The sequence below is a fragment of the Seriola aureovittata genome, chromosome 14, assembly GCF_021018895.1.
Source record: "Seriola aureovittata isolate HTS-2021-v1 ecotype China chromosome 14, ASM2101889v1, whole genome shotgun sequence".
Classification (NCBI taxonomy): Eukaryota; Metazoa; Chordata; class Actinopteri; order Carangiformes; family Carangidae; genus Seriola; species Seriola aureovittata.
In genome coordinates, this window is record NC_079377.1 from 6300591 (window position 1) to 6313949 (window position 13359).

General features: G+C 41.3%; 1 protein-coding gene across 1 annotated transcript in view; it reads right to left on the minus strand.

Moving 5' to 3' along the window:
- Positions 1 to 13359, minus strand: part of plekhh2 (pleckstrin homology domain containing, family H (with MyTH4 domain) member 2) — a 31825-nt gene that overhangs the window by 2677 nt on the left and 15789 nt on the right. The window contains exons 9-29 of the mRNA XM_056395685.1: positions 13168 to 13243; positions 12977 to 13071; positions 11687 to 11846; positions 11216 to 11352; positions 10634 to 10747; positions 10337 to 10423; positions 9981 to 10139; positions 9738 to 9818; positions 9227 to 9406; positions 8572 to 8680; positions 7770 to 7882; positions 7403 to 7582; positions 6561 to 6658; positions 6229 to 6406; positions 5134 to 5289; positions 4932 to 5029; positions 3927 to 4068; positions 3500 to 3636; positions 2500 to 2629; positions 1839 to 1925; positions 1157 to 1306 (exon numbers count right to left, since the gene is read on the minus strand). Of these exons, the coding sequence (XP_056251660.1) occupies positions 1157 to 1306; positions 1839 to 1925; positions 2500 to 2629; positions 3500 to 3636; positions 3927 to 4068; positions 4932 to 5029; positions 5134 to 5289; positions 6229 to 6406; positions 6561 to 6658; positions 7403 to 7582; positions 7770 to 7882; positions 8572 to 8680; positions 9227 to 9406; positions 9738 to 9818; positions 9981 to 10139; positions 10337 to 10423; positions 10634 to 10747; positions 11216 to 11352; positions 11687 to 11846; positions 12977 to 13071; positions 13168 to 13243 (2667 nt within the window). The remainder of the gene's footprint in view (positions 1 to 1156; positions 1307 to 1838; positions 1926 to 2499; positions 2630 to 3499; positions 3637 to 3926; positions 4069 to 4931; positions 5030 to 5133; positions 5290 to 6228; positions 6407 to 6560; positions 6659 to 7402; positions 7583 to 7769; positions 7883 to 8571; positions 8681 to 9226; positions 9407 to 9737; positions 9819 to 9980; positions 10140 to 10336; positions 10424 to 10633; positions 10748 to 11215; positions 11353 to 11686; positions 11847 to 12976; positions 13072 to 13167; positions 13244 to 13359) is intronic.

Here is a 13359-nt window from a genome sequence, read left to right on the forward strand (position 1 = left end):
TCTCCTGCCAAGCTTCTTGAGACCAGATGTTGTCTTTTCATTCAGTATTTGGGTTAACAAACTCACATTCACAGTGCCATTTATAAACACCATCTCTTCTACACCATGTGTCACTGTCAGCGCTCTGCAGTCACTGTAGTAGTCCTGGCCAGGTCCACACCAAAAATGCTGGACCCCATCTGATCCCAACACATTTATTATGGTTGCATCTGACTGAAGAATATCCTGCCAACATCCATCAGGCCCCTTTTCATGTTCTTTGGCAAAGTGTAACGCTGCAGTTTTGTTCTGTTTTGTGAGCAATGGTTTTCTTCATGTAGTGTCCTTTGTACTGTCTGCTCAGTCACTGAAAGACCAGCTTCCACAGATTATCATTGTGCCAAGTCAGAAACACTTACCCGTCTGTTTTTCACTGCAAGGCTGTGTAAATAGAGAATGGTGTCTGGCATCACTGCACCTACTGTTACAGGTAGTATTTCTCTTCCTGTACAACCGAACCCCTGCTGCTTATATATATATTTTTATTTTTATTTTTTTTAACTATATTTTTTTGGGCTTTTGTGCCTTTATTGGACAGGATAGTAGAGAGAGACAGGAAATGGGGAGGCAGAGAGAGGGGGAATGACATGCAGCAAAGGCCATCCGATGCAACCGGGGCCAACTGCGGCGACGACTGTAGCTTCTACACATGGGGCACCCGCTTAGACTACTACGCCACACGACGCTCCTGTTTCTGCATATGTTCAGTGGACTTCCCTCTTCTATTTTTATGAAGCCTCACAACCTGGTTTCTTACTTCCTCACCATGTGAAGCCATGTTTCATTAGACACAACCAAGACCTAAACTGAGGTAGTTGTGGCATTCACTGGTGTCTTCATTCAATTCAGCTTAACTGGAAATAACTGGTGTGATCACTTTAGATGCAGTGGTCACATGTAGACTGATTTTTGTCAGCATTATAACTACAAGTCATGCTATGTTAGAAATATATAAAAATAAAGGTAAACAGTGTTTTTGATCAGTTCCACAACAAAGACCACATACAGTACACTGGTAAACTCTACCTGAGTGTTTGAATTGTGATAATGTGATAAACTCTACCTTAGACAGCATTCCCTACGTAAAACCTAATGCTGGTGTAGATCTCTCACTAACCTTGGAGGTGTCCATAGCAAACAGATGTTTCTCCGTAGGTTTGTCTTTGCTGGTGTTGGTTCCGCTGCTCTGTCCCACCACCAGCATGAAGTCCTGTTTGCAGCCTCCAAACGTCATCAGGTTCTTGTAGGGATGGGACACCAATGGTTTCTAAACACACGGATGCACGGATTTATTGATTTATTTATTGAACACAACATACCATAAAAGCACATACAGTGCATTCAGAAAGTTTTGTTATGTTACAGCCTCTTGCTAAAATCCTTTAAATTAATTTTTCCCTCATCAATCTACATTACTCAATACCCCATAATGACATAGTGACACATCTTACATAACCTCATTTGTACTCTGTGGCTGCAAGTTTCTGGTTTTGAGATTTATGTCTCCACGTCATCCAACTAATGTGACTTGCATTTGAAAAGTCATATAAAGTTAGTCATTATTTAAGCTACATTGTAGACTGTACAGACACATAGAAATGTCTGTTTTCAAAGAAAACATAACACTGCCTTGATATGTGCTAACTGTTCAGCATCAAATCACTTTGTTTACTCTTTTATGCTTCACAGGTTAAGTGACAAATAAGCATCATCTCTATTCCCACTAACGTCAGCAGCGAATGAAAAGGCAGATGCAGAGCAGACAGTTGTCAGGGCCCTGTTACATCACAGATCCTTACGATAGAGTTGTGCTCCAGAACGCTGATACCATCCTCATGTACCGCCAGCCAAACACGCACACCCTGCTCCGGAGAGGAAGTTATAGACTAAAACCAGAGAAGGAAACAGGGAGTGAGATCAATAATATGCAACACTGTGATACAGTGAGGGTGAATACAGACAATATATCATGGTGTGGTAAAAATGTCTCTGTTCTTCCTCACTGAAGTGGAGATACATAACAAGTACAAAAGTAGCTTGTTTACACACCACAGTAACACCTGTGACATCACAACATGTTTTACCTGTGACCAAAAAAGAGGAAACCCCTGTATAATCACACTACATTCAGTTTTTGTTGACACTGTGCCAGTGAGGTGTATGTAATGAATCACGTTGCCTGGTACTTTGTTGCTCGTGTTAAAATTGGAGTGGATGAAATATTACAAACACCTACACTGTGCAGAGGTTTCTATTCCTTCCCTTTCTTCTCCTTCTTTTGTGTACACCAAGAGTTTATTTAGTTTATATGTTTATATCTATTATTTGTTCAACACTCAGAGATTAGAGCAAATAATACTTTGTAAGACTGTTTTTACTGCTAGGCTGATGATAAGATTTCATTTAATTTACAAGACATTATAGACACACACACACACACACACACACACACACACTTACCTCTGCTTCAAACAGTTTGGCACCAAAGAACGGCCACTTCCTGGCAACGGTCAGGTAGATCCTGATGCACTCAGATGAACTTCGACCTCTGAGTGAGGCCCAGCGGGCAGAGAGACGCTGCAGCAGTTGCCTGAGAAGGGCAGAGGGGGAGAGGACAATACGCCGGTTAATCATGCAATGATACACAAGTCCAAAAAAAAACTCAAGCACAGTCATAGTTCGGGGCTTCTAAATGGCAGCTCTCAACTCTCAGTCGACTCTGAGCACCGTGTGAGCTCCTTTGTGGATGAACTAATGTTGAAACACGCAGCTGCCCAGGACGCATTTAGTAGCCAAGTTTCTATTTACTTTTGAACCCCTAACATCTGGACACTCTGTGTTAAAAGGGCATAGCTTTTAAAATACTGTAAACCTACTCATGTTAAAGCAGCTATATGGCACTTAAACGTAGTAACCATGATTTTATTTCAAATTGAATCTGCTGAGGCCCAGAGTCTGAGGATAAAAAAAATGTGTAACTGTTCAAATATTTAAAGTCTGGACCGTAATTAAACTAGACAATGACAAATTGAAGGAAAAACCTGAAAAATGAGTGGAGAAACACAATGACAATGACTGCATCCACAGGGCACAAAGGTCACTGAATGGTTTGAATATGAAAATGATGTGAATCATATGCTATGACCTCCACAGTCACTGGATCTCAACTCAGTAGAACACCTACGGGAGATTTTTTGACATATTAGACAGCCTCTCCACCACCACCATCATCAAAACAAAAAATGAGGAAATATCTTTTGGAAGAATGGTGTTCGTCCCTCCAGTTGAGTCCAGAGACTTGGAGAAAAAACGACTGAACAAGGCGCACTGAAGTTGTTCTGGCAGCCTGTGGTGGCCCAACATCCTACTTCCTTTAATTTGCCACCTGTATGTAAATACACATTGAAGTAGGAGATGTGCGTGGACTGAATCACAGCCAGCTGTCAGTGTGTTCTGGTACCTGAGCTGCTCCTCAGATGTGGTTCTGCGGTAATGTTTAGGGTAAAATCTTTCCAGAACCTGTTTCAGGGTTTGGTTAGACTTGGTCTGGGCTGACCCAGGAGCAGAGAAGGGACGCTCAAAATCCCCATACTCCACCTGAACACAAACAACAAGATGGGAGTTTAATACTCTGTTCTTAAAGTAGGGTCTGTTTATCAAACAACAATACGTAAAAAAAATTTTTTTTACAACAGTGAGTAAATAATTGCATTCAAATTGGCACTGTGGTGTTGAAGTGAAACTACCCTCTTAACTGTAGTTGCACCATACAACCTGCAGCTTCATCCATTAACACCCATGACATACAATACTTAATTTACTTAATAAACACAAATGTGAAAAGTAACAAAAAAAACACCAAAAAACAAATGAATCAACTTCCAGACCTGGGCAAGCAAGGCGGCCATTTCCAGAGCCAGTTCCTTGTTGACAGGAAAGTGTCCCGCGACAATGGCTTCATTGGTCTGATATGCCAGCAGCATCCTCTCCCTCTCTGACTCCCCCCTGACCTGGAGAGAGAAGTACAGCCTGGGAAAGGAAAGGAAAAGATAGAAATGATAAGAAAAAAACAGGAACAAAGAGAAGGAGAAAGTAGTTGGGAAAAATAGTAATGGATGGATTGAACGTTATTAAACTTTCAGGGTTTGTTGTGTTGTATTTCCACTGGACTCTACTGCAGTGGAAACATGTTAGTACTGAATTGGGATATATTACAATAAAATAAGTGAGGAATGAAATACATCGCACTGTATTCCTGTGAAGTGAAACATTATCAAAACTCCCAGATACTCACTGAAACATTTGTTTTAAGGTTTTGACAGTCTCTCTGTAAGATGATGAGCATCAACCAAACTCTGTTTTCTTGCAAAGATCATTCATTCATTCCTTCACAGTTAGCCTCTTTCCCCCTGTGTGACTCAGTACTGGTGATAGCCTGAACCATGCTCACCTATCTCCTGTCTGCTATACTGTGTAACTAATATGTGAAATGTTTTGACACTATAAAATCATGTCCTGGTTACATATTAAAAATAATACCTGGTTGTCATGATCTGACCCCATGTGACTCTCTGGACTCCCTCTTTCCTGTTTTATTTTGAAATATCTAACCTACTGAGTTTCTGGTTTATTTCAGAGAGCGCTAGAGAGCGCTCATGCACTTGATGATTTTACAGTGGGACAGCCCTCATGGACTTGGTGGGAATGTGCCTCAAAGTGAGGGTTATCCACCGGAATGACTGCACTTTCATTTCACTCATTAAAGAGTTACTGCCTCCATATGTGTCTGCACATGGGTCTAGAGATCACTGAACTATAACAATGGTGTTGGCATACATTCATGTAAATCTATTTTGCTTTGCAGCCACTGGGCACCTCGGGCTCCTCTCTACCTGTTCTTGTAGGTGAGACGTACAGTCCTGGTGTTTTCAAACTTGCCAGTGTGCTGCTCCTTACAGGCCTGCTCCCATTTGGAGATGATGTCACAAATCTGTAGACACAGGTGAAGACAATAGATTTGTGATGAGCGTTAGGACAGAAATGAACACTCCCTTCCTTCAAGAAGTAATCATCACATGAATTAAAGATGCACACCTTGATGCCTCCTTGCAGACAGTGTTCCAGCTCTCGTCCAGTAGGATCATCGGTGTACAAGCTGAAACCAGAAAGCCCAGTTTTTCTCATGCCGGTGTCCTGGTTGAGGCGACACTGGAAGTCATCCACTGTGGTTGAAGCATCAAAACTCACCACCTGTGGAAAGGGAATTAAATGCAGAGGACAAACATTAAAGTAATGACAATGAAGCTCCATCTTGGTTTTGAAAAGCTTTGATATTCAGACTGCTTCACTCTAAATGTATAAGAACAGTTGTGCTTCAGTCAAAATCAGTTTGCTGACACACTGATGGCTCATTTACAGCCAATGGCAAGAGTTGTCCAAAACCAGTATATCATATACCACATACATGCGGAGACTGTGAGAATGTAGACCATAATGGTAATCCTGTGAGTAAATACAATCTCATCAAGTATGTTTTACCCTTATCTTTCTGTAGATGGCAGGTGTAAAACATTAAACTAGCCACTGACTGACCAGAGTAGACTCACAGAGAGGGCATTACTGCTGACTCCTAAGTAACTAAGGTTTGTCCAAAAAGTCGCTCGATTTGTTGCTCAAAACTGTCATTATAATCATTATTGGAATTAATAAATAGTAGATCTCGTCAATACAAATTTTAAACCATAGAGCCAACCTGTAAAAAATATTATCTGAAAACTGATTATTCTTCGTAGTTATTCTTTTTCTTTCTTCTCACTGAAACACATGAAAACAGTGAAATGAAAACAGATACACGCAGCAATATTTTCTAGTTTAGCCAGGCAAGGCATGAACCAGGTTTCTGTATCCCTGTGTGTTCAGAGCTGCCACTAGGTTGGTGCCTCGGCCATGATCTCATAGCAGGAAGTGACAAAAACAAACACCCACTCAGGAGAAACCTGAAGTGTACAGGTAGATGGTGGGGTGGGGCAGTGAGGCAGCAGAGTGAGCACGTGCATTTAAACAGACAGACCCTTTCCAGCGGACTGTTGGATATGATGTGACAGTGTATCAGCAAGATTCAAACTGTTAGCATGAAGCTCACTCTGTTATGACCATTATCTGCCGTCCTGCGTGATGTGTTATCGTTACCTGGTAGGTGTTGTTGAGGAAGTGAACAGGGACGCTGAATGGCAGCGAGTGATGATAGGGATTCCTCAGCAGGATAGACAGGATCTCCATACGGGATGGCCTGGCCTGCCTCTCACCCTTCTGCTGGGTCCGCTCCATGGACCGCTGGCAGTAGATGGCATACTTACCCACCTCAGTCCTGAGGACAACAGGAATACAATGATATAGTAAATAAGTCACATGTGAACACCTTAAATTTAGAAATCAACTCATGAAATGATAAATGTTTATTTATTATCAACTGTTATTATTATTATTATTATTATTATTATCAACAATGAGCTAATGGACACCTGGAGTCTCCGTGTCTTTTGAGGTGAGCCTGGAGCAGCCAGAGGAAAGGATGCTGAGGCAGAAACAGTCCAACACACAAGGCCAGAAACTGCCAGCCCTGAAGAATGACAAACAAACACTGTTACCTAACATGTTCTTTACAAACTCACATATGAGACAGAGAATCTGAAGCACTAGTGCAGCATGAGAGAGACGGACTGAAAACTGCAGCTACTCCTTGTTGCAAAATGTCTTACAATGAAACAGTTGTAGCCAGTTTTGATCATTTTAATCTGAGTTCATTCAAGCACAGTATCACAAAGTAGCTACTGGATTGTGACTCATTCGTGTCACTGGACTGTGACTCATCCTGTTGTCCAGTGGTTGTCTAAGACATAATCACACTTTGTTCCTTTATACTTGTTGAGCACTCAACAAGACAGTGTTGAATGCTCAACTTCAACTGCTGCCCTCTGTTGGCGATGTGACTGCAGGAGTTCATGGTGTCTGGTTATTGTGTATGGAAGATCACATGACTACATGGTGGACAGAGTTCCTGGTGTAGAGTTGAGAACTGTTGAGGGCTTGGTGTTTGTGCATAAAAAACTGTTTTTTGTAACCATGCCAACAAAAGAGAGGCAAAGATTTCCAAAGAGCAGTTTTGAAGTAGCAGCTATGAGCAGCCACATAGATCAAACTGTTTTAAAAAGAAAGAAATTAAAGATTTTATCCAGGTTTTATCCAAGATATCAGTGCCTGCAGTGAACCCTGATGAATCAACACTTTTTTCCTACCCAGTGTTTCAAGAAAAAAAAAAAAAAAAAAAGAGCTACTGCTGACACCGTGTGGTGAGAGTGCAAACCTGCAGGGGTCCTGGATGACCGTGTGGCTGCCTCCTGCGGGTCTGCTTGATGAGCTGGCAAAAGAACTCGTTCTGAAGCTCCGGGTGGGTCAGACACACCTGCAAAGCACTCTGGGCCAGCGACACATGGTAGTCGATAGCCGGGGCGTCGATGGCCACATTGATGAAAAGCTGACAAGTCTGAGGAGAGTTGATACATTGAGACAGACACAGGAGGAGAGATAATCTGTTTAAGATTAGAGCTACAGGAAACTGTAAACTATTACATTGTTACAATAATAACACGCGATTATCTGCCCACAATGAGGTTTCTGCATAAAACGTCATTTCAATATCAATGTATCAACGTATGTGTTTTAGTGTTTACCTTAAAGAGTTTGACAGCTTCTGTCTGCAGGGCCTGTGAGGGCAGCGTGGTGAGAGGAGATAACAAAGCCTCTTTACTGAAACACAGCATGGGATGTCTCCAGATCTGAGAGTCTGGAAGACAGAGACACAGACAAGCAGTGAGAAGAACGTGTCACATGAATGAATATAAAAACCCATTTGCCTCACACAAGAGGAAAAATTAACACACAGAAAAAGACACATTATATGCAAAAAGAACAAATGACTGGACAAATAAAAAGACTACAAGACAAAATGATTAGTAAAAGATGCAATAAGTTGTAGAAGATACATGTACACTTTAGCAAAAAGTCTTTTTTTGCATCTTAAATGTAAAAAAAAAAAAACAGAATAGAAAATTGTAATTCCTGACTGACTGGTTGAAAGAGGAGAAAACGTGATCCAGTTTACTCATGGACATACAGCAGTAACTTTTGGTTCATGATGATGTTGACAGTCAGTTGACATCATCAATATTCCATCTCATTATTTTCACAGAAATCTGAGTTAAGGCTGTAATTACAGGAGGCAATGGGAAATTCTTCTTTTACTTTTTATTCAATCAGACGACTCAACCATGAAGGAGCGTGTTGTTTAATTGTTCACACAGTTCGTTGTGCGTAAATACACAAATAATTTGAGTTTTTCTTTTTAAACTACAAGGACTTAGTTCATACCATGTGGTTATATGGGGCATAGCAAATCACAATAAAATTAATTGTGTGAAATTATAAAGCAGGACAGAAACTGCAGTAAATATAATTTGTAATTGAAATACTCACTTGGATCTCCATCCAGCTGGAAAAGTTTTCCCACCAGTTGTTCGAACTCGGTGCCAACTTTACCCACCGTGGTGCCTGCTGCCACAGACAGATGGTACAGCCACGAATCCTGTGGCGGCGCAGCGACAGGTTTGGACATATTTACAGAAGAGAACACAATTAGACTTTACAATCAAGTCACAACCAAAGTTAGTAATCAGTTAAATATAAATGAACCATTCCTTTTGCTCCTCTCTATTACTATGACATGCAGCAACACAACACAGATTCACCCTCTATCCAATCTATTACAGCTTTTATATTCTTGAGAGCTTTTACATGTTATGTATGTGAGGTATGTGCTTCTTTTCTGACTTGTCTATATCTATGTAAGTGGAAAGAAGAGCATTAGCATGGCACAGTGAAGACCAGTGTGGCTGCAGCAAAGAAAAGTGCACCAAAAAAAAAAAAGTGCAATTTGTCAGTAGAAGATTTAAGAAAAAAACATCACTGTTAATACATATAAATATCTCTCAGTATTGAAGGTTATTATGTGTGCTGTTTTTACATTCTGCTATTCTCCATGACTGCTTCACTTGACCAGTTTAGATGGTGATAAATAAAAAAGCTAAGACGGTGTTGTGAGAGTGCTGCTGTGATGATGTTAACCTCTGACCTTTTCATGGCGGGATTCGATTAGCAGGTAAGTCGGTCCTTGCTCCTGTGGGTGGACAGCGATGGTGAAGGATGCTGCCTGTAAGCCCCGCCCACATGCCTTCAGGTCATCATCTGAATCCCGGGACCTGTCCACCTCCTCCACCTTGGCCTCCCACAGCTTAATCTGCCCCAGCGGGAACTGCAAACACACACGTAAACACACATAAACTCACATTCTGCACCAATTAAATTAGTTTCATATCAGTTTTTTTTCTTCTATTCAGCCCTTTAGAAAAGGATTTACCATTATATTTCAAAAACATAAAAAAAAAAATTCTGCAGTGAAAATGTCTTATTAATTAATTAATTCAAATCGATTGTGGGGTTGACGAAGCACAGAACAGTGCATCACCTCTGGTAAAGACAGCAATGAAATTTTCACCTTAACAGGAGCCTTACAGTTTTGTCTGTACATCATGTAAATCTTTAAGATTAAGAAATCTTTTCAGTGATGATCTGATGAATCTCACCTTGTCCTCCTGGCTTCTGAAGTAGTACAGCGTTTTGCCGATCAGAGCACACCAAACCCGCTTAGAGTAGCCGTGCTTCACCTGCAGCAGAGCATGTACAAAGTTCAGAACCTTCAGTGACAATACAGTGGGAGATATGAGCTGTTAAATATATATATATATGTAGACATAAGCATTAATACTACAGTGTTATTAAAATCAGTATTAAAAAGAGTATGAGGCCATATTGGTAAGTTGTTGGACCTTTATGAGCAGTCCCTTCATGCCAGGGCGAATGTCTGGCTGGGTGAAGAGAGGACTGGCAGCTTTCACCCTCAGCACGCTCAGCAGCACCCTGAGCCACTCCTCCAGCAGGTTAGGGGAGTCAGCTTTCAGGTAGTACACACGCTTCCCTGTCACTATCTACACACAACAGGAAAAACACAGGTGTGGGTGAAGAAATCACCTGACAGTGTATAAATGCTGAAAGATTTAACATGTCCCCTTTAATTGTGCTTCTGTGTTTCTACTTGGTGGAGATAATTTGATCAGAGCTGACAGGTTAAATGATGGCGGACCTAGTTTTGGAACAAAGACTAGAGATGAGGTGAGATGAATACCTGGAGAACTTGTTTTCCCTCTCCACGGGCGATGCTGCTGGTGGCGTTGACCTCGATCTGACCCTGAGGTTTCCTGATCACATCGCTCTGTGGGAGAATGATGAGAGACAAGACACAACAGCAACAGAGCCGAATGATTACATATGGTCTATCCATCCAATAATTGGTCAATAACATTAATATAAAATTTGACAATAAATACCTCATGGAGTATATAAAAGGCAAAAATATATTGAAGGTGCCAATAAATTTAGATTTATACACAACAAAATGAAAAGAGTGATGAGTGAAACCCACAGGTGACTTGTAATAGAGCAGCTCTCCGTCCTTGAGGACGAACCAACGTCTCTTCCAGGTTTTCTTCCAGGTCTTCACCATTTTCAGCAGGTAGCCCGACTTCTCCATCGGCTCCTGCAAGATTCAACACTGTACAGTTTTATGTTGCACTACTGTGTGTACAGTGCAGGAGGTAAAAGAGAACCTGACAAAAATATGCCTGAGTTTATAGATTATTTAAAACCTTATTCCTTGTAATATTTGTGGATTATCAGTTCTGGAGAATTTAGATATAACTTAATGGGTTGTTATTATTTTAACGTTTGCAAACAAGTCGTACAAACTCTTCAAACCACTTTAAACTACATGAAATATACTATAATACACTATTAAAACAGCTTTGACAGTGTTCAATCCAGCAGAACTCGTGCTGTGTTTCTGCCTCTAGTCACACTCTGAAATTTACACATAAAAACAGCTCTGCACTGTTATCACTTAACAATGTGGAGCACAGGTGCTAATAACTGGATGACTTTGTTGTGTGTGTCACATGAGAAGTGATCAATAGGCCTGGATGTATCGCTGAGACACCGACTGACTCACACTCTTGCCGTTGTCGCTGGCTGAGGAGCAGGTCTTGGGCAGTTTCTGCTCTGGTTCGGAGCACTCTGTGTCGGTGGAGTAGGCATCAGGAGGGATGGCGTAGTCGCTCTCTGATGTCATCGAAGACATCGACACAGCTGGAGGAGATGCAAAGTGGTCGGGTGGGTGAGAGTCCAACATACAGTCTGTTCATTCACAGCTATAAACCACAATCGTTTAGTGTTTCTTTAATGAAAAAAAGTAAATTCATAGTAAAGGTTAACATACAAATAAATAGCACGGAAGAACAATAAGTTACAGGGGAGGAGAACATCATTAAGCGAAGTTTATTAGGAGCATTGCACAATCGCTGGTGGCTGTCACAGACACGATGGATTTGTATTGGAAATCTGAAGCAGCTTCTGTTCTCAGAGAGAGTTTTCCCTTCAGTCTAAAAACCCTTCAGGCACAGTATACGTGGGTGTGTTGTACCTCTCTTGAGAGAGCGCGGGCTGCCGGGGCTGCTGTCTTTGCGGGAGCTGGATGAGGTGTGGGAGCTGCAGAAGGAGCCGTCCTCCTCTCCTGAGCTGGACGACTCCTCGGAGCTGGACGACTCGTCTGAGAATGGACTGCTGCTCAGTAGAGTGGCTTTCTGCAAAACACAAGACAAAAAGTCGAGGTCAACACACTAGTGAACGCACACAAAGACACTGCGACAGTTACAAATACATGCACATGAACATGAACGACAGATATTTGCACTTGCTTTAAGTAATACTGGCAGCTGGGGTCAGGAAGATGCAGAGAACAACTGAAGGTTTCAAAAGCACAGAGACACTGAACATTTACAAGATACAGTCAGAATGGTAACATCTGCTGGCTAATCCTTGGTATTGCATTTGTATGGAAGTCAGTGAGTCTTGCGTTTAACAGCAGAGTTTCTCTTACTACATACTGACAGAACAGACATAACAGGTCTATATTATACAACCCTTGTTTTAACCTTTGGTTGTTTGCCTCTACCAAGTAGTCCAATTGCAGTTTACATGCATGTCTGTCCAGACTATAATATGTATAGTGCAGACTTTAAAGGAAATTCATAACAAGTATTACATATCTTTTTTCAAAATGAAACTTATCACTATTATTAGGAGAATATTCTTTATTAACTGTTAACCATGGTGTGTCTTCCTTTTGCTGTGGCCACTTGAGCCAGGTCATAACACACAAAGTGAATGCTTCACACACACGTCTTCCAGCCAGCAGCACAGACGATCTATACAATCACCACATTTCCAAGGTGGGCACCCAAGATGAGTGTCACCAGTTCGCTATCGGTCCAAATGTGAAATATGGTCACAATCTCACCTTCTGTTCCTGAGATCTTGTTTTAGCATGATGTTTTGCGTAACATTATGTTGTCTCGATGAGGTTGACATTTGACCTTTAGGATTTAAAATGGCATCAGTTCATTTTATCCTATTGATGTGAAATTTTGTCATAACTAGCGTCTTGTGTTTTATGCAGTCGCCGTGACTTTGAACTTTGACCTTTGACTCGACCATCAAAATATAATCAGTTCATCATCTAGTCCAAGTCCGAATTGAACGTTTGTATCAAATATGAAGAAATTTACTGAGGCGTACTGAGACATCGTGTTTGTGTGATTGGAAGGTACAGATGTTGCAGATGCAGAAAAATGGTCAGATATTAAATTACGCAGCATGGAACTGTAGAGGAGAGCAAAATCAATCAAGCTGTAAATATCTCTCTCTTACTTACCCCCTTCAGAGTAGTGTAAACTGGTGTAGTCATGTTTTTATAGATGAGGGATGTGTACATTACAAAGGCGGGATAGGAGGACTGGAGGGAAGGGTCTGCAACACAGATCACAGGTGAGTTAACCAGGGAAACATCTCTGTACCTGAACAAGCAGCTCAGCCTCTCTTTTTTTTTTCACTGTCTTGTCTTACCTTTGCTGGCAGGGTCGGTACAGGAGGTCTCAGACAGTCTGATTCCGGATTTAGCCACAGCATAGATACGACTCTCCTGTGGAGGAAACAACTGTCAATACAGAGCGCATACATTTCTACCGTTACGGAAATATTTTTTTTGTGAGCAAATGTCCAACAATACTCTCCCAATAGCTGGCAATCAATTTGTAA